The sequence below is a fragment of the Talpa europaea genome (assembly GCF_964194135.1).
Source record: "Talpa europaea genome assembly, chromosome: 7".
NCBI lineage: Eukaryota > Metazoa > Chordata > Mammalia > Eulipotyphla > Talpidae > Talpa > Talpa europaea.
Genome location: NC_140074.1, coordinates 123,022,286 through 123,041,554, shown reverse-complemented (window position 1 = coordinate 123,041,554; position 19,269 = coordinate 123,022,286). Strand labels below are relative to the sequence as shown.

Below are 19,269 nucleotides of genomic sequence, written 5' to 3'. Positions count from 1 at the left end.
TTTCCTCACCACACTGCCTGCAGGCAGACCCCACAGGCATCCCTGGGGGCTTCCCCTCTGGGCAAGGTGAGTCACCCCATAACCAGGACTCTCCCGGCTGGTGCCAGCTTCCTCCCAAACCTCAGAGAGGTCCCAGCCAGCAGTGACCCAGCCAGGCACGGCCTTGCCGCGGCCCAAGTGCTCTCACCCTTCCTGACAGCACCCCGGGGGAGGGGGCCGGTGTGGAGACGGGGCTACGCAGACCGTCTTGCCTGGGTCTCATGGTTGGTGAACAGGGGAGCGGGGCAGCTGGCCGGGCTCACGCCTGTCTATATGGGGCACCCTCTCGGGGCAGAGAACAGGAAGCCAGGCCTCAAACCTTCCACCTTCAAGACTCCAGGGCCGCCTCACTTCAACCTTGACCTGTCCCGAGGGCCTGTGGCTACAGGGCCAGCCACCGTGTCTCCCACGCAGGCCATCTCTGGGAAGCTTGGGAACAGAACCCAGCGGCCTTTGATGCCGTGATTACTCACCGCCAGCACTCTGAACTCGGATCCCTCCTCCTCCCCGGCTCCATCCATAAACTCGCTGAGCGCTCACCCCACTCCACCCAAGCTTCAGATCTGGCAGGATATGGGCTTATACACCGCTTCCCCCCACCCACCTCCTTGAGGTGGTAGGATTTATGCTTGTGCAAAAACTTGCCCTCTGAGTTCAAGGTGGAGGCAAAATGACTCTGCCCCAGGGGTAGAAGAGACTCTCCGGCCTCCTGTTTCAAGTATTCGAACCCTCTGGTTTTACAGGGAAAACACTGAGGCCCAGAAAAATGACAGAACAGGCAGTTAGGGCAGAGCTGGGCCCAGAGTCGGGGGGTCTCCCGGCTTCCAGCCTTCCAGCAGCCTCCCCTCTCTGGCTCCGCGGATGCCCCCCAAGGACGGCCACTGGCCACACGGGGACGCTGACCTGGTGACAGCTTCCTAACCTGGCCCAGGCAGCCCCGGCTGTGCACACACTGGGTTATTCTCTGGGGTCTCTGTAACCCCCTCCCCCCAACCCCCACCCCCAAGGACTGTCCCCACTGAAACCTGGGACGCCCTGCTCCCCTCCCTGCGGCGCACCCGGGAAACAGAACGGGCCTTTGAGAAGAAACAGGCTCCCCCAGCCCCACACCGGCCGGCAGCCCCTCCCCGCACCCTACCTGGCGCCCTACTTGCAGGTGTGCACGTCGTAGATGCGGACGCACTCCTGGCAGCTCACGTAGCAGCACCAGTGGAAGATGCAGTGGCACTTCTCCTTGCGCTTCTCCGTCCGCGTGTTGTGGCCGCGGCCGCAGCACAGCAGGTCGCAGCCGTCGATGCCGTGGGAGGTGACGTTGCAAGTCCGGTCCCTGGTGCCGAAGGAGCCCGTCTCCGGGTTGGGCTCGCAAAAGTTGGGGGAGTTCTCGTAGTAGACCAGGTCCCGCTCGGTGGGCGGCTTGAAGAGCGCGTACTTGGCGCGCAGCGTCTCCACCCAGCCGCGGGACTCGCGGTGCTTCTCCACCACCATCTCCGACGCGCTGTCGTACTTGTCCTTGAGGAAGTCGCCGATGGCGCGGAAGTCGGGCTGCGCCCACCAGCAGGTCTTCACCTCGCAGCTGCCCGACAGCCCGTGGCACTTGCACTTGAGGTGCATGTGGTCCAGGATGGTCTGCGGAAGAGGAGCGGCGGCTGACCCTGGGAGCGCGCCCACCCGGGCCCTCCCTCGCTGCCCCCATCCCGGGAGCCTCCCCTGGTTCTCCTCCGGCCCCGGAGGGAAGCAGGGGCCACCCGAGGACGGGGACCGCTGTTTCGCGACCCTCACACCCCAAGCACTGGCAGAAATCACGTGCTTGTCTCAAAGCCCTCGGGAACAGGGACTGTTGCTCCCGCTTAACAGATGGGGAAACTGAGGCCGGGAGGGACATGACTCGCCAGGGCAAACAAGCTGAGGGAGGCCTGGAGGCTGACTTTAAGGCCGCCCGGCCTCACACTCCCACAAACGCAGCCCAAGCGCCCCGACGGGGCCTGCTCGGGACTCGCGACGGCCTCGCTTCACGCTGACTCACCTCGGGACCCGGGCAGGGGTCAGCCCAAGGAGGAGGGGAGTGGACAGAAAAGGGGGCTGAGGGCTGTGGGTGGGCGGGGGCCAACCCTCGCCACCAGGAAAGCGGAGACGAGGCCGTGCAGGCGCCACGCCGGGTTGCCAGGCCTCAGCCGGGCAGGGGCAGGCGCAGGAGCAGGCGCAGGGGCAGGGGCAGGGGCAGGGGCAGGGGCAGGCGCAGGGGCAGGCGCAGGGGCAGGGGCAGGCGCAGGGGCAGGCGCAGGGGCAGGCGCAGGGGCAGGGGCAGCCGCAGGGGCAGGGGCAGGCGCAGGGGCAGGCGCAGGGGCAGGGGCAGGCGCAGGGGCAGGAGCAGGCGCAGGGGCAGGCGCAGGGGCAGGCGCAGGGGCAGGGGCAGGGGCAGGGGCAGGCGCAGGGGCAGGGGCAGGCGCAGGGGCAGGGGCAGGGGCAGGGGCAGGCGCAGGGGCAGGCGCAGGGGCAGGGGCAGGGGCAGGCGCAGGGGCAGGGGCAGGGGCAGGGGCAGGCGCAGGGGCAGGGGCAGGCGCAGGGGCAGGGGCAGGGGCAGGGGCAGGCGCAGGGGCAGGCGCAGGGGCAGGGGCAGGGGCAGGGGCCTGCGCAGGGGCAGGGGCAGGCGCAGGGGCAGGCGCAGGGGCAGGCGCAGGGGCCTGCGCAGGGGCAGGGGCAGGCGCAGGCCCCGGCAGGGCAGGCTGAGGGCAGCGGCTCACCGTGCGGCCAGCCTCGTTGTTGTGTTTGTTCATGGCCGAGCGCGCATCCGGCCTGTTCTCACGCGCGTCCGCGAACTCCCGCGACACGAGCACCCCGAAGTCAGCGTCCTCGCTGCAGCCGCCCCACTTCCAGCCCTCGCCGGGGGGCCCCTTGTGGTGTGAGTCGCAGCCGCAGATGGTGGAGGTGCCCTCGGCACAGGAGCGCGTGACGGCGAAGGCCACGCCCGCGGAGGCGATGGCGTGCACGAAGGCCGACTCCCGCGTGGCTGTGGACGGGGCGGACACACGCTCAGGCCGGGCTGCGACCAGGCCCCCGGCCGGCTGCCCCGCACGGGCACGTCGGGAGAAGGAAAGAGCCGAAGGGCTGTCCGGCGAGGGATGAGGGAGAAATCGGGGTCCCTGGTGGGGCTCCCCACTTCATGGCTAGGCAAACCGAGGCCCAGGTGGGTCGGCGAATGGCTTCACCCAGGGCCTCAGCATCTGGTGCAGGGGAACGCGGGGCCCTTTAGAAATGGGTGGAACCATCATCAGGCAAGAGGCTGAGGAGAGGGAACCCGCGGGGCCTGTCCCAGGACCCCGCCCCGCCCATCCTCGCCCATCCTCGCCTGCGCGGCCCTCACCTCCCGAGAGCGCCAGGGCCGGGGTGGGGGGAGGCGGGGAGGCTAATGCCCAAACCCTCACCCACGCGCTCCCCACAGGGCTGCGCTCCGGCCCTTTCTTTCCCGGGCCTCACTCTGGCAATAAAATGGCTAAAACCCCCTCTGCCGCCAGAGTGACCCGCGGGGCCGGGCCCCGGTCTGTCTCGCCTTCCCTTCTCCACCCAGATAAAACGAAGGCCTTCGTGGGAGAATGGGAGCCAGGGCAGCTCCCCTGGTTCTGTTTCAGGGTGCGCTGGAGGAAGAGGCGCCTGGCATGGGCGGCCCCGCCCTCATTGTAAAGAGCCTCTTCTGGGCGGCCGGTGCGCACCAGATTCCGCCCTGCGTGTTCGATGCCACTTAATCCTCTTGACCCCACGTGGCAGAAAGTCTCCCCCGGACCCATTTGACAGATACGGACACTGACCCTAGGAAGGAAAGGCCCGGGGGTCTGCAGCCCCCCCAACCCCACCTGCCCCCGGCTGCGCGCGCCACACGACCCCGGGCTGGGCTGGAGGCCGGAGCTGCCCTCGGGGCGCGAGGGAGGCGCGGGCCGCGGACGGTCAGGGGCCGGGTGACCCCCGGGGCCCCTGCTGCCTCTTAGAGGCGCCCGCGCCCTCGTGGGCCACCGGCAGAGCCGCGCCCCGCTCCGGCCCCCGCCCCCCGCCCCCCGCCAGCGCCGGGTCGGGGGGCGCCGAGGCGAGCGTCTCGTTTCCTGCCGGACCCGCGGCCTCTCGCGGCGGCGGCGCCCGGCCCGGGCCGCGCCGGGTTCCCAGCCAGGGGCGCGGGGGGCGCGGGGCCGCGGGGGCCGCGGGGGCGCGGGGGCGCGGGGGGCGCGGGGGCGCGGGGGCGGGGCGGGATTAGCCTGGGAGCGGCGCTAGCAGCCCCGCTGCGCCGGGCCCGTCCGGCGGGGCCCGCTGGGCCGCTCAATCCGCCTTTGTTCGCGCGGTGTCACACCGCATTACCCGCATAATGCGGCCCCGGGCCCCGGCCGCCGCGCCGGCCGCCACCGCGTAGCAACGGGCGGCTCCCGCGGCCGGGCCGCGCCCCCAGCCCCGGCGCCGGCCCGCGGGATCCCCATGGAGGCGGCGCCCCCGCCCCCGCGCCGCGCCGCGCGGCCAGAGGGCGTGTGAATGGCGCGGCGGCCGCAGCGGGCGCGGGGCCGGGGCGCGCGGCGGGGGGCGGCGCGCGGGCGCTTCTCAAGCCCCTGAGCCCCTCGGGCCGCCGCCCCCGGCCCGCCCGGGACAGCCGGCGCCCCGCCGGCGCCCCCGCCGCGCCCCCCCCCCGAGAGCGCCCCCGCCGCGCCCCCCCCAGCGCCCCCCGAGAGCGCCCGGCCGTCGCGGCCCCTCCCCTTCCGACCGCCGACTCTGCGCCCCCCGCGCCGCAGGTGCAGCGCGAGCCCCGCGGCCAGCCCCGCCGGGGGGGTCGATCCCGGCCACCGCCGAGGACGCGCCCCCCCGGGGCTCAAAGCGGCGGGCGCAGATCAACGCCCGCAGCCGCACGGCGGGGCTGGGCCTGCCAGGGGCGGGGTGCGCACGGGAGCCCAGAGCCGGGGTCGGACCCCTGGGCCACGACCCCGGAGCGGGGGTGCTGGCCTGGGCCTTCTCCCTGGAGACCGCCTGGCTGTCGCCAAATGCCCAGAGTCTCCGACAAACCACCCACCCTGCCCGCCGCCCGCCCCACACCACACTCGGCCTTCTGCGGTTTAGGGAGGACGGCGGGTGCTCGAACCTGCAACGGTGACTTAAAACGTTAAACGCAGACGTGAACGGGCCACAAGCTCAAAGACCCGATTTTCCCTGGCTAACGTCCCACGCGGGGAAGAGCCATCAGAAGGTGAGTCTCGCTTTTGGGGAGCGCGTCTAGACGCCAGGCTGTTTGGTTGAGCGCTACCTGGCCCGAGGTGGGGCACCGGAAGGCGGGGAGACTGACACAGGCAAGATCGGGTTTGAAATGCAAACCGCCGCCACTTGGCCCCAATTAGAGGCCAAACCTTTTATGTAAACAAGGAATAATTAGCTTTGGTAATAGAAGCATCATCCATTGATTTGCTAATTGCCCTTCTGTCCCCAGACAATTGCCTGCAGGCCGGACAGACCCAGCGCACCAGCGCACAGGTGAAGGGGACTGCACCCCAACATGGGGCCGGGGTGCCCTCCACCCTGCCCTCCTATTCCGGTCCCCCGCGTCCCCACCAGACCCAGCTGGCTCTCAGGTCCCTCTTCCCTGCTGTGATGTGGCTGTTCTGGAAGAATGGGAGCCAGGCTCGCCAGCCAGTTTGGTTGGCAAAGCCCTGGCGGCCGCCAGGAGGTTCAATTTGTGAGGAAATGGAGTCGTGGCTCCGAGCGCCCAGCTGGGGGATCCTTGCATTCCTGGGCCCTGCAGTTCCTCTCGGCCCTGCTCATCCAGCCCGGGACTCACAAGCCCCCAAGTCCCCTTCTTGGAAGCAGTTGCCCCCACCCCCCATCACTCTTTCCAGGTGACTTCATGTGAAGCTGCACGACTCCTGTTCCCTTGAGGCACAGTCAGACGCACAGGTTGCAGGCAGCTGGACGTTCCCCAAGGCCAGCCAGCCCGTCCTCTGTGCAGCTACAGTCTGTGGGTGATTGGCTTGCAGGGAGCTTGGGCACCAGCAGAAACCTCTGGAAGCACTCGAGAGCAATGCAATGCCACCCACACCAGGCAGCTTTCTCAGTTCCAGAATTTTCTCTATGGGAAGGACCTAGGGGTGGTGACCCCCCCTCCCCTAGATTTGTATAGCACTTAACACAGCACTGGGGAAATGTCACAGATGTCCACATCAAAGCCTGGGCTCTCCGCTGTGCAAGCCAGGAGGGAAGGCAGGCCAGAGGAGGCCTCCCAGCCCACTAGGGCCTCAGACTCCAGAGCAGCTCAAGGCTGTCCAACCTCAGCCGCACCTGAGAAGGTGTTGCGGCCATAGTGACAGTCTGGGCCCACTCAGAGAAGAACCTCCACTTTCTGTGGAGGCCACAGATTGTGACCAATTTTATCTCCCCCCACCCCTTCTCTGGGCTCAACTGAGGTACCCTCAGGGAGTCACAGCCTCCCGGGGGACATCTCTCCCCACCAGCCACTCTCCCACCTCCCGCCTGAGCTTGAGACAGTACCTTTGTCAAGGACGGGCCCGAAGATGGCCAGGCTGTCATCTATGGTGGTGCAGTTCCAGCGGCGGCCCCGGAATTGGTGCTGGCACTCCTGGATGCCCAGCTTCACCCCCTCGGCCACACTGGGCATGATTTCGATGTAATTGCGGCAGAAGCGCAGTTGCTTGGGGACCAGGCCTGGGATGGAGCCGCAGAGCAGGGGCTGTGAGCCCAGGGATGTGTACTGCTGGCCCAGGGCCAGGGACCTGCCGGCAGACAGAGAGCAGTGGCACTGCAAACAAGCACAAAGTATGCAGCCCCCCAGGGGCACCGCTCCACTCACTAGCCCTCTGGGTGGGTGGTGCAGCGGACGGCACATGGGGCTGTGAACCCTGGCACCTGAATGCACTGCCTTTGAGCTCTGGAACACGCGGCCCCTCAAAGGGCAGAGCCATGCCCAGGCAGTCAGCCCTCTACAAGGGCCTGTCCAGCTTGCAGGGGTATAAGGACCAGCAGAAAACTTGTGGAAACATTCCAGGGCACAACACCATGAGAAGAGCACTGAGTTGGCAAGGTGGCATCAAGGGCCCAAGGTCAAGTCCCTCCCAAGCTCTGTGCCAGTTTCCCTGATGGGAAGGTTGGCCTGGGGGCCTAGGTTTCTGGGACCCATGGGAAGGACTCAAACCAATATGGGAACCAGCCCATCTGAGGAAAGGCAAAGAAACCTCATGCCAGCAGAGCTTGCACACGCACGTGCGCACATGCAGGCCACCTGTGGCGATGGAGGCCTCTTCCCCCAGGACGCTGCCTGCCCACCCCAAGCCTCCCAATGTCTTCCAGATCCCGCGTCCTTTGTCTACCAGGGCCTCCGTGACTATCTCTGCAGCTTCCTAGAAGTTTCTGGAGAGCCACCTCCTCTCGCACCAGAGACTGGTTTTGTTTCAAGACAAGTTTAGTTCCGGGTCGGGAAGGAGGGAGAAGACCTCAGCTCCTGCTCCCCCACCCAACACTCTGTGGCCTTGGTGGGAACAGGAGCAGCAGAAAGGACATTTTGTGCACGAAGCTGAGAAAATGATCCGTGGGTCTCGGTGGGCTTCAAGGCCAGTCGCCGTCAGCCCTGTGATCAGGGACGGAGTGAACTGCAAGGAGAGAGCGGGCCTCACCTCCTCTCCCTTTAGATCCTGAGCTGACCAAAGGCTCTGGTTTGGCAGTGGCCTCAGTGCAGCCCCCCACACAAAGCGACAGCAGAAGCCTTGGGAAGAGACCCCAAGGGCAAGCCAGAAAGAAGCACACGAAAGCTTTCGGCACTAGAGGAGCCAAACCCTTGAGCTGCCGTGTATCAGCTCTTGCTCCCGGCACCCGGAGGGCAGCTACTGCAGGCTGGCTCTGGGCTGGCTCTGGGCTGGCTCTGGGCTGGCTCTGGGCTGGCTCTGGGCTGGCTCTGGGTACAATTGTCAGAGGGAGAGGTGGGCCCCGCTTTCCCAGTTGCTTATTTCTTCTGGGGGGAGGGGCTGGGGATCCAGATCTGGGAGCTCAGAGGTGTAACACTGAAACATTTTTAGATCTTGAGGGCTCAGTCTTTTTAAAGAGAAGGAAGGGCCTCCTGCAGGCCTGCAGTAGCACCAAGAAGAGCTAAGTGCTGAATTACTGACTTTCCCCCTACCAGGCTGGGCCTCTTCCTTGGGTCTGCTCACTGAATCCTGAGGACAACCCATGTCAGCAGGAGGGTGAGAGCAGACCCATTTTGCAGATGGCTTCGCCTTGCCAGTCACTCAACCAGCCGGGACCACGGAGCACTGAGGACTTGCTCCTAGGAGCCCAGCCACCTTGCCTCAGAGCCCGCGGGGCGAACCAGCAGCTCCCTGCCTGCTGGGCAGTGGCTGCCTGGGTCAGGGAGGGAGGAGACAGGGGTGTTTGCTGGCCTGGCCCTGAGCCTGGCCCTGAGCCTGGGCCTCAACACTGAGCCTGAATAGGAGAGCAAGTCAACCCCAAGCCCCCAGTGGGCATGGGACACATGCAGCACCTGATAGGCCACAGGCCACTCTCTCCTGCCCCTTCCCTCTCTATAGGTATAGACAGGTTGGCATGATGATAGTGATAATCTAGTATCTATGTTTTACTTTGTGCCAGGCTGCTTCTAAGTGCCCATCTTTTACCTGACATAATCCTCACAGTCTCTGAGGCAGGAACTTCGTTACCATTGTCATCATTCCTTTTCACAGATGAGGAAACTGAGGCCAGGGAGCTGAGCAAGCTGCCAAGTCTGTAGACTTCGAAGTGCCAGACAGAGCCTCCCACCCGTGCAGGCCACCCCTCCACCTGCTCCTAATCAGCACGTCCAGCCTTGCCCTGCCAACTGCCTGGCAGCACTTTAGTCACTGGGGGGAAACTGAGGCAAGATTTAGTGTAGATGCATGGTGTTAGCATGGTGTTGTCCTGGGGAGGAGGCTCAGGAGCAAGGTCCTCCATGGAAAGAAACTCAGGCCTCACCCACTCTTTTTGCTCCCTTCCTACTGAAGCCCTAGACGGGGGCAGCCAGGGAGCTGAGGCGGGACAGGGGGTGCTGCTTCCCCCGTGGTGCACCCCAGTTTGGTCCTGAGCTTGGGAGCATGAGGACACGTGTAAAGGACTATGGTGGGGACTCTCTGCCCTTCTGCAGACCCTGGGCGGGTCTCTGCCTTGGTGCAGCAGGGAGAGAGACCTGGCACCACGTCCAGCCTTGGAGTCCCTGCCCTGGCCAGAGCCTTCCCCTGGTCACACCACAGGGGGCTCCGTCCTCTCCTCTTCTTGAAGGTGTGACTGGCCCTACAGCGCCCACACTCCCCATCAGCCTGGCTTCCACTCCCACTGCACCCCCCAACCGGGTGGGCCTGCCCCAAGTCGCTCCCCATCCAAGCCAGGGTCCGAAGTTCCAGGCTCCGTTGTTCCAGGCTCCGTTCACCCAGGGAGATGACAGCAGGACCAGAATGCCTGCAAAGAGGTCCTGGCAGAGGAGGCCGCCTCCCCCGCCCCTCCCCCAGAGATGCCCAGCCCGTGGCCAGGTCCTCCCCGCGGACCATTCCCTCCAGCCCCAGCCAGGCCTCCTGTCCTCTGCCGTCACCACCCAGCAGTGACGGCCACCACACTCTGTCCTGGCTGGCCGCTCCGCTGCGTGACCTCACTTAATCCTCACAACTGCTCTGGGGGAGGGCATGGCCACCCCACCTTTACAGACAGGAAACTGAGGCACAGAGAGGTTGGGTAACTGGCCATAGCCAACCAGCTGCCAGGCCGCCTGCTCTGCTGCTTCCCAGCTGCTCTCTCCAGCACGCACGTCACTTTCCAGGCCGCTTCATCTGTGAAGCAGACACGCTGGGAATGTAGGGGCTGAAGCTCCCACGGGTGGTGACCCCACTGTTCAGCGCTCTGGCCCTGGCCCTGCCGGCAGCCTCATTGGTCCTGCCCTCCGTCTCTGACTGGCTGGAACACGCCCGAGGGGTGCGAGGCCCTCCCATCCCGCGCGGGCGAGGGGGCCTTGGCCCGGAGCACAGAGACCCTTTTCCTGGGAGCTCAGCCCTAGCCAGAGTGGCCGAACAAAGACATGCCCTCCCCAAAGGGGAAGGGCATAAGGGCCATTCCGGGGTGTCCCTTCCAAGGGCGCCCGCTCTGATGTGGACATCCTGCCGGTAATGAGCAAGGCCGCTGGGGAGAGGGCTTAGCCCTGCAGGCCGGTGTTGGGCTAATGAGGCCACGGCTGTGGGGTTGATTTCTGCAGGATCGCTGCCCTCCGGAGCGTGCCTGGCTGCCCGGGGCCCCGAGCCGGCCTCCCACCCACGGCTCATGTCTGAGATTCCACCGCCCCCCACAACTCCTTGTCCCTAATACTGAAGTGCACGCTCCCCTGGGCGAGGTCACGTAGGAGCCTTATTCTCCTCGGTCCTTCCTACCAAAATGTGCGTGGCTTTGATTAGGTTGGCCCGGCCTGCTGAGCGCCCCGCAGCCTGGCTATCCGCAGCCTCCGCGCCCTGGCAGGAGCCGAGACCCCTGCCCGGAGGCTCCCCTCGGCCGCCCAGGCCCCTCCGCCAACCCGGCCGGTCAGCCCTGGGCTCCTGGTTCACCACAGGCTCCGAGACAGAAGTACTGTTCCTGCTGCTGCGTTTCTCCTCTTCCTTATTCAAACTTTCTTATCACACAGTGTTGGGCTGATTTGATTCCCTCTGGCTGTGCTGGCATAAATTCCCCAAGGAGAGAGGCTGCGTCTCCCCCAACACCAGCTCCAGAACACACACACCGAACTCCCAAAGGGCCAGACACATGGTCGGTTCCTGCTGATTCTCCAGGGTAGGGAGGAGGGCTCATTTCTTCTCTCAAAGGCTAATCTGGCCTCCCCGTACCTTGCAGCCCCTCAGCCCCACTCTCCAGGCCTCCAGGCATCCGGAGGCTCCACCTACACACAGGACAAGACTCCTCAGCGGTTCCGCTGAGGAAGTTCCTCCGTTTGGGGTCTGAGACAGTGGCCAGGCTCCCCAGGGAGGTAGGGACCGGCCTGGGATGGGCAGCTGGTGAGGGGGAGGAAGCCGGGCACTGCCAGGCCTTCCCAACTGGGCAGGGGCTATTTATACACAGCTCCTGGCCCTGCCCTGCCCAAGGGTCCTGCCACCCTCCCCCTAGGACAGCTCATCCTCCGCCCCAACCACCCACTGCCCAGCTGGGCTGAGGACGGACACGGCCGCCCAGCGGATGGACAGCAGGTGCGGGCAGGCTGCGGGCGGAGACCTCGGCGTTCACTACTCAGGGTGCCATCCCCTCCCCAAGAGACCGGACTTCACCCAATATGTGCTTCATCCGATCCCTGCCCCCACCCAGTTCTTCCCCACCCAGAAACCCCTTCTGTCTGCAGAGGGTTGAAGGTGATCCTGTCTGGCAAGCATGGGGCAGAGATAAAACTTTTAGCTAAAAGTTTCAGGTGAGCCCAGAGGCCGAATCGACCTACTGCTGTAGCATGTGGAGAGACGCGGACAGGAGGCCTTGCACTGGGTCCTATCCGGCGACACTGGCATTGTGCCCATAGATTTTGCCTCCCAGCCAGCGCTAACCTGTCCCACTGCAGGCTGACTATGTGCTGCAAAGGGGCACACACTTCAGCGTCCCCATCCTGCTTCTCATAACGAGTCATTTGGGTTGGAGCCCCACAGCCAGTCAGTGGCCTCCAAGACACCCAAAATTGTCTCTTTTTAACCTTGGAACCTCCAAACCATATAAAATTTTAGCTTCAGAGGAGACTCAAGATTGAGCCAGTTTAAGATATTTGTTATTTGTTAGCATTTTTCCAGACAGAATCATATGCAACCACCCCCCTTCTCCTCTTTACATAAAACAGATAAAAAGAGAGACCTCTTTCTCAAAAAGCCAAACATACAATGACCAGGTGAGACAGCAACTTCATCCCTAGGTATTTACCCAAAAGAAAAGTGGATATCTTGCACCCCCATATTTAAGGCAGCAGTGTTCACAACAGCCAAAGGTGGAAACAACCCTCGTGTCCATCAGCAGATAAATGAAGGCAAATGTGGGCTAGCCATTCGATGGAATATTATGCAGCCATAAAAAGGAGTGAAGGTCTGATACACACTACGTTCATGAATTTTGAAAACATCATGCTAAGTGAGAGAAGCCAGTCGCAAAAGTAGAGATATTGTATGTTTCCACTGATACACAGCACTTAGAATAGGTAAATTCATAATGACAAAGTAAATTAGTGGTTACCAGGGGTTGGGGTGGAGGAGGGGAAATTATTGCTTAATGAGTACAGAGTTTCTGTTGGGGATGATGAAAGATTCTAGAAATAGATAGTTGTGAGGGTTTCACAATATTGTGAGTACACTTAATGCCACAGAATTGTACATTAAAAAAATGATTTAAATGGAAAAGGAGAAGTAGCCGCCCCCACCCCCGATCCCCCCCTCGCCCCCACCTGCAGGCCTCTCGCTGCAGGTCTGGTCTAATGCCACCTTCTCTGGACGGAAGGACAGAGGCCCAGGAGAATACCTCCTTTCGCTGGATCGCACAGCCACACGCACAGCCACTTCTATCCGGTGGGCTGTAGAAGGTGACTCCAGCACACAACTCAGGGAAATTCTCCAGGGTCCCCCTCCTCCTCCTTCCAGTCTTGGGGTGAACTCCATGGCCCAGCCTCCCCCAATCATGACATTCTTGATTCATGGTGCCCTTGACCTCACCTTACCCCATATCGAGGCCTAACCATCTCTGCCACCCCAGACAGAGCGTAGAGAGCCTCAGGCCCCGGACAGAGCCTCTTACAACTCTGACCCAGAGACCTAGAGGCTCTTAAAATGGCTGATCTAGGTGCTGAGATGGAGGAAGGGAATTGGAAACCACTGCCTTTGTGGTCATTGTCTCTTACCTCCAGAGTGACCACCATGTTTCCAGAAACCCTGTAACAGTCCCATGCTAGTGCTTCATCTGCTAGCTCCCAGGCCACACTGAACAGATGCTCCTGTGTCCCCACACTGGCCTGGGGCAAGACGGAAACTTCTAGAAAGGCTAGAAAATGGGCTGGAATTATACAGCCAAGAGTTGGTCTTGGAAATCCAGGCCTCAACTTCCCACTTAGGTCAAGAGGCCTCTGAGGGCTGTTGGACATTGTGAGGAGAACCTGACAAGTTCAGGTGCCCCAACTCCTAAATGTACCCAACTCCTAAAGTGGGTGCACCCAACTCGTAAAGTGTGGAGGCAAAGACTGCTCCCACCATGGGAGGCCGCGGGGCCTGGACTTGAGACTACTCACCATGGTGCCTGGGCACGGAGCTCATGACAAAGCAAGAGGAGGGACCTAAGTCAAGATTCATGAGTCCCTCAGGTCCTCCCTGGAGCACATGGGTGCTCACATCACCTCGGGGACAAGGCCATGTGGTCCCGTGGCCTATGGAGCAAACCTAGATGCCACAGCTGATGTCTTTCAGCGCAGAAGCAGGCAGAGCTCTAGAACTTTCTCATCAGTCATTCTCTCAAAGGGCACGGGCCATCTGGTTCTCCTGCGTGTCCAGCAGGGCACCCATGTTTCTGCGCAGAAGGGAAAGGTGAGCTGGGCCCCAGAGTCTAGAGAAGAGATGGTGAAGGAGCCCCTACAAGAGCTTCTGAGCCCCTGGGGGCCTCCTACTGGACTTCCCCCCTTGGTTTCATCCCAATCACCCCGACCAGGCGCCATGAGAACGAGAAATGTGAGGAAAGGAGGTGCCTGCCCCAGGAGAGCGGGTTCAAGTCTTGCCTTGGTCAACTCCTACTCATCCCTCACCAGTTCACTCCACACACATTTGACTAATGACGCTCATCAGGCCAAGCGCCAGGTCCTGGAACCCTGGCGCTGAATCAGCCACGCCCACACGGCTCCCAGGCCAGGAGGCCTCTGTCAATCACAGAGCAGTTTTCGCAGCACCTACTAGGTTGGGTGCCATGTGTGCCAGAGGGTCCCCAGGTGCTGGTAATTTGTAAGCAAAGTGCCCACCACGCCAGAGAGCACATGGCCAGAGGCAAGAGGGGCTGTGGTGATCAGGGCTGAGCTGGTGGGGGACAGCTGGGGAGCACTGCGGGGGTGTGAGATAGGGAAGAGCCCTAAGCAAGAGGTGGAGGAGGGAACAGCAGCTGATCCACACTCGCTAGAGCCCAGAGACTGCAAAGGAGCAGAGGCGGGGACGGGGCACCGAGTGCCCAGCTTCACCCCAGTGGCCTGGGCAGCTGTGGAAGGCTCCTGAGCTGGGCTTTGGAATATTAAGCTGTTAGAAATGTGCACAACGCGGCCGGGGTGGGCGCAAGGACGGGCTGGGGAGCGGTGCGGGGAGTGCGTGACGGTGGATGCTAAGGAGCATGTCAGGCCACAGCTGCAAGCTCCCGGAGCGGGTGCTGGCCGTGGCCTCTCAGCGCCCAAGGGGGCCCTCCCGGCTCTGTCTCCTCCCGCCCCTGAGCGGCACCCCTTTCTCTCTTGTGCTGGGACCCGGGTTCTGGGCCTCTCCCTCGGCTTGGCCCGGCAGACACTGGGCCTTTGGACTCTGGGCAACCCTTCCCGGGCCTGGGCCCCTGTAGCGTGTGGCCCAGGCCCCCACGCAGCAGCAGGAACAGGACGATGGAGGGCTGAGGGCAACCGCGAGGGGCAGGCGGTGTCCCAGGCCAGCCGGCCACACCGCCACCGGCAGAAAAAGCCACACGCTCAAGAGAAAAAGAGGAAACCAGAGCAGAACGTCACGCTTCGGGCAGCGGCCCCTGAGCGCAGCCGCGGGGCTGGGGCGGGGGGCTCCCCACCTTCTCCCTCCCTTAATTCGCCGACAGGTCGCTGGCCCTGCTGGCCAAGTGGCTGCTTCTACTTCTGTGACTGCCTCTGGCAACCCCCCTGTGTCCCCCAACTTCCAGAGAGGGGCGGTTTCCGTGGGGGTGAATGAAGGCCACCCAGGAGCCCCGGGCTGAGCACGCTGGGAATGGTGGGGAGATGCTCAGAACCAAGGGCTTGGGGAACACTGAGCTGCCTGGGGAGGGGGCGGTGGGCCGGCCCCACGGTCCCCGGAGCTGGAGGCTTCTCTGGGGAGCAGTGGGACGGGAGGCGGGGAGGGCGGGCCCGCCGGGCTGGAATGTTACAGCTTCTGTTCTCCAGAGCAGCTCCCGAGCGCGCGCCCGCCCGCCCGCCTGCGGCTCCGGCTGATCTGATAAGATGTGACAAGGCATCCTGAAAAATGTTGAAACCTGTAAAATGTTGAAACCTGTTTTTTGTTGTGTTGTGAGTGGAGGGGTTTTTTCCCCCTCAAATTCATAGGAAAGTGGAGGTGATCGGCGCAGAGAAGGGGAGGGCAGTGGAGAGGGATTGTCCCCTTCAGCCAAACTGGGGGGCTCCGAGCAGGACTCTGGGTCTGGGGAGGAAGAGAGGAGGGTGAGAACTGGGAGACGTGGGGGAAGAGGTCTGAGAAAGTGGGGGGCACGCATGAGCAGAGAGAGGGGACAGGGGCTCCCGCAAAGCCGCTGCAGCTTGGGTCTCCTCAGGCCGCCCTCCCTCGGCCCAGCGAGGGCAGGTGAGGTGAGCTGTGGGTGTCTCCCTGCAGGCAGGTACTGGCTCGGGAGGGCTCATCAGGGGCAAGGAAGCTCCAGGGCCCAGGTGGGTACCCAGAGGGGATATAAGGGGGCCCCCAAGGGGTCTCCTGAGAGGCACCAAGGCCACAGGCAGGCAAATGTTTGCAGGTGACTGCAGAGCGGGACACGGCTCCCAGGTGCACTTGTTTTGCCGAGCAGGTCAGGACTCAGGTGAGTCCCAGCGGCCTCGCTTGCTCGGGGGAGTCCTGCCCGTCCCATGTGGGCCGCGGCCATGCGGGCTCTGCGGGCACACAGAGGAGTCGTGCCATCTGATGTGCCATCTGACTGATGACACGACAACAGACAGCAGCCAAAGACATCAAATGACGGGTTTTGCGCCACTGCACCCCCGCCCACTTGTTTGGGGTGATTTTCCTTAAAGTTCCCTGTAAATGGGTTCAATCTTTCCAACTGAAAGATGCTGAATATTCCAGAAACCCCATTGGGACCTGGTTTCTCTGGGGTGTTCACTGGGCAGATGCTCAGGAAAGGTTTGCTGAATCAAAGTCTCTGCCTGAGAAGGTTCTCCTGCTGCCGCCATGCTAGTTGGAGGGAGGGACTGGGCAGACTCGTCCAGAAGATATTAGAAGCCTCTGTAAACGGCCACACGTTAGTTATTCTGTCACAGTGTGAGGCCCATGTTGGGCAGCGCCTGGGGCATCATCTAGTACAGTTCCTTGGGGTGCTGGAGCGCAGAGAAGCCACGTGACCTGCGTAGGCTTCGGACACACAGACTGTCTCCCTTACAGCACCGCTTTGCTTCTCAAAGCCTCCAGTCTGAGGCCCAGGGCCTCAGAACACGTGAACTGCCCTCCTTTTCCAGTGTGCCTAAGACCTCCTTTCCAGTGTGGCCTCCACCCTCCTCGGTGTGCAGAAGACACAGTCCCACAGGCCACCAGTACCTCCCGGCCCCACTCCACCCACCAGAATTCTCACCTACACTCTTCAACCTCACACACAGCATTAGCTCCTTTTAGCCTTGTAACACTTTCCCCTTCCCAAGTCCTCCAGCCCCTAGGTTATAGAATGCAGGGGTCAGGGACTCCCTGGGTGTGCAGGGATTAAAGTCGCAGCACTATGAAGCTATCGCCAGCCACTGCAGCAAGAGTTCGATCCCCAGATAGGGAGCTAACCCACATGACACAGCAGACCCCTCTTTTCTCACCCGCTGCTCCCCTCAGCAGTGTATTTCAGTAGCTCCATCGGTTCTGCTCCCCACTCTGGTGAATCCTTTCACTACCCGCCCCCCACACCTCCAACCTACACCCCAGTTCTTGTATGCATAAATAAATCTTTAGAATGCAGGGGTCTCCCATTTTACAGATGGAAAAACAAGGGTCTTACAGGGCTGGTTCCCAGGCTGGAAGTTTGCTGGGTTCCCGTACTGCTTTATCTCCAAGCCTTGATTAAAGATAAGGCGGCCTTCCCAGCCTTTCTGCTCTCTTTGGATTCCTATTCATCCTTCAAGATCCTATTGAAAAATCCCCTCTTGATAGATACAGTTTAAACTGTTCCCTTCCTGCTTCCCAGAAACACATTCAGTTGAAATGCACATTGACTCTGTTTCCCTGCTAAAACTGAGTTTTTTTGAGGAGGGGAATAGATCCTTCCTTTTAGTGTGGGAGCAAAGTTCACTCTGGCTCACCAATGGGTACAGCACCCCTGTTCCTCTTACCCCACAGAGCAGCTCCTCCAGACCACCCCAGCCATTGTCTTCACTTTCCCCAAACCTGGCAGGCTGCCAACAGGGAAAGTGGAGGGGGCAGGTGATGACCCTCGTGGTTTTCTGGGTGTTTTTTGATGGCCCCACAGTCTGGAAATTCTTTGATTCTTGGGAAGAAGCCCAAGAGGGAACGTGGGAGGCAGGGCCGCTTTGCTCAGCTGGGAGTTCACTCCAGTTGCTCCCCAAGGCCCCTCCAGAAGCCACTGCCTGGTGTGTCCTCACTCAACAAACACACCTGTCCAGGACCTGTGCTGGGCCTGAGAGCCCCCAGATGTGAGCGGGGCCCTCCTGGTCTGGCAAGAAGGCCCCGCTAAGTCAGGAGCTACCCCCAGCTAGCCCATACTCCTCCCATCCTGGGGCCCAAATGCCTACCCACCCGCTGGACACCCGGACAGCACTGACCACAGCCCTGGTGAGGGCCTGACCCAGGCCGTGCACAGCCCGGCAGAGGAGCAAAGACCTTTGCCAACTTGGCCAAGGTGCTCAAGTCACTAGGGGTGATTTTGAAAAATACAGACACCTGCACTCCAGAGCCAGCCCCAGCCCCAGCCCCACTGAATCAGACTCTCCAGGAGGAACCCGGACAGTGAATCACGGAAAACCTCCCCAAGAGCGTGACAATGGCACAAGGTATGAGCTGATGCAAAGCGGAACACCCAGCACCCCCTAGGGAGTTCTCTGGCCAAAGATGTTTATTTTGAATCTCATGGAGATTTGAGAAGTAACTTTCAGCTGTCAGGGCACATGAGGGATAGAGGAACAAATCCAGGGGCACCAAGGGGAAGCAGCCAGACAAGTCCCGTGTGGGGGACCGTCCACGTGCTACAGGCCTGAACTCGCCAAAAGCCAAAAAGCCCAGGTCATTTTTTAAAAGTGTGTGTGTGTGTGTGTGTGTGTGTGTGTGTACCCGCGCGCATGTGCGTGTATGTGCATGTGCGTGTGTGCTGATGTGCGTGTGTGCGCACGGGGTTATGTGGGGAGAGATGGCTCAGCTTAACAGCAACTTAAGAGACATAACAATCCAATCAATGAAACCCAGAGTGAAATCCCAGCCACGCCGGCATTCCGAGGCCAGCGGGGGAATCTGATTCATTAGAAGTCATGCATAATTTTGTTAAGTGTGATAATGGTATGTGGTCGTGGGAGTCATCCTTATATTTTGGAAGTGCAGGCCTGAAGAGTCATGATGACTAATTTACTTTGAAATGGTTCAGGAAAAACAAAACCAAAAGCCGGCTGGGGGAGGGGTGCGCGCGGGTGACAAATGCTCAGCAGCCGCGCTGGGAGCGGCAGCACATGTGCTCCTTGGGGGCCTCTCCTGACTGACAATTTTCATTAGAAAACTTTGAAGGAACAACAAGACAACAACTCCAGCCCCCCCCCCCCCCCACCGGCGGGACCTCCGGACTCCAGCCTCCGGGGTTCGGGCGCTGCGCCCCCGGCCGGCAGGAGCCCGGGGGGGCGGCGTCTGGGGCAGGCGCCCCCCGCGCAGGTGCGCACGGCCGGGCACGGCGGGCGGCGCTCAGGGCAACGCTCCCCTCGGTGCCTTTCAAGGTGGGTATTTCCACCGCATTCCCCGGCCTCTTCTCGCGCTGGTCCCCCCACGGCGCTGAGCACGCGCAGGTGAAGACAGCCCTGCCCGGCACCTGGGCTCCCGCCCCACCCCCGCTCCGCCTGGGGAGGCTCCACGCAAGTTCAAAGCGGAGGCTGCCCCTCCCTCCCGGCCCATTCCCCATCCACAGGCGAGGCCGCCAGAGCGAGCCCCAACGGCTTCCCTCGCGCCGCCCCCCACCGCCGGCCCAGCAGCCCCGGAGTCCCGCCGCCCATCCCTGGGCAGGGTCGGCGCCTTCTCCCCGGGCCTCTCCGGGAGCGGCGCCCACAGGTACTGGGGGTTTCAAGCATCCATTCGGCGCCTT

General features: G+C 62.3%; 1 protein-coding gene across 1 annotated transcript in view; it reads right to left on the bottom strand.

Annotated features, from left to right (window-relative positions):
* Positions 1-1,185: 1,185 nt before the first annotated feature.
* WNT3 (Wnt family member 3) overlaps positions 1,186-19,269 on the bottom strand; it is a gene marked incomplete at both ends in the record, with an annotated part of 39,975 nt that continues 21,891 nt past the window's right edge. Inside the window, 3 exons of the mRNA XM_084239420.1 lie at positions 1,186-1,665; positions 2,781-3,046; positions 6,544-6,785. Of these exons, the coding sequence (XP_084095546.1) occupies positions 1,186-1,665; positions 2,781-3,046; positions 6,544-6,785 (988 nt within the window). The remainder of the gene's footprint in view (positions 1,666-2,780; positions 3,047-6,543; positions 6,786-19,269) is intronic.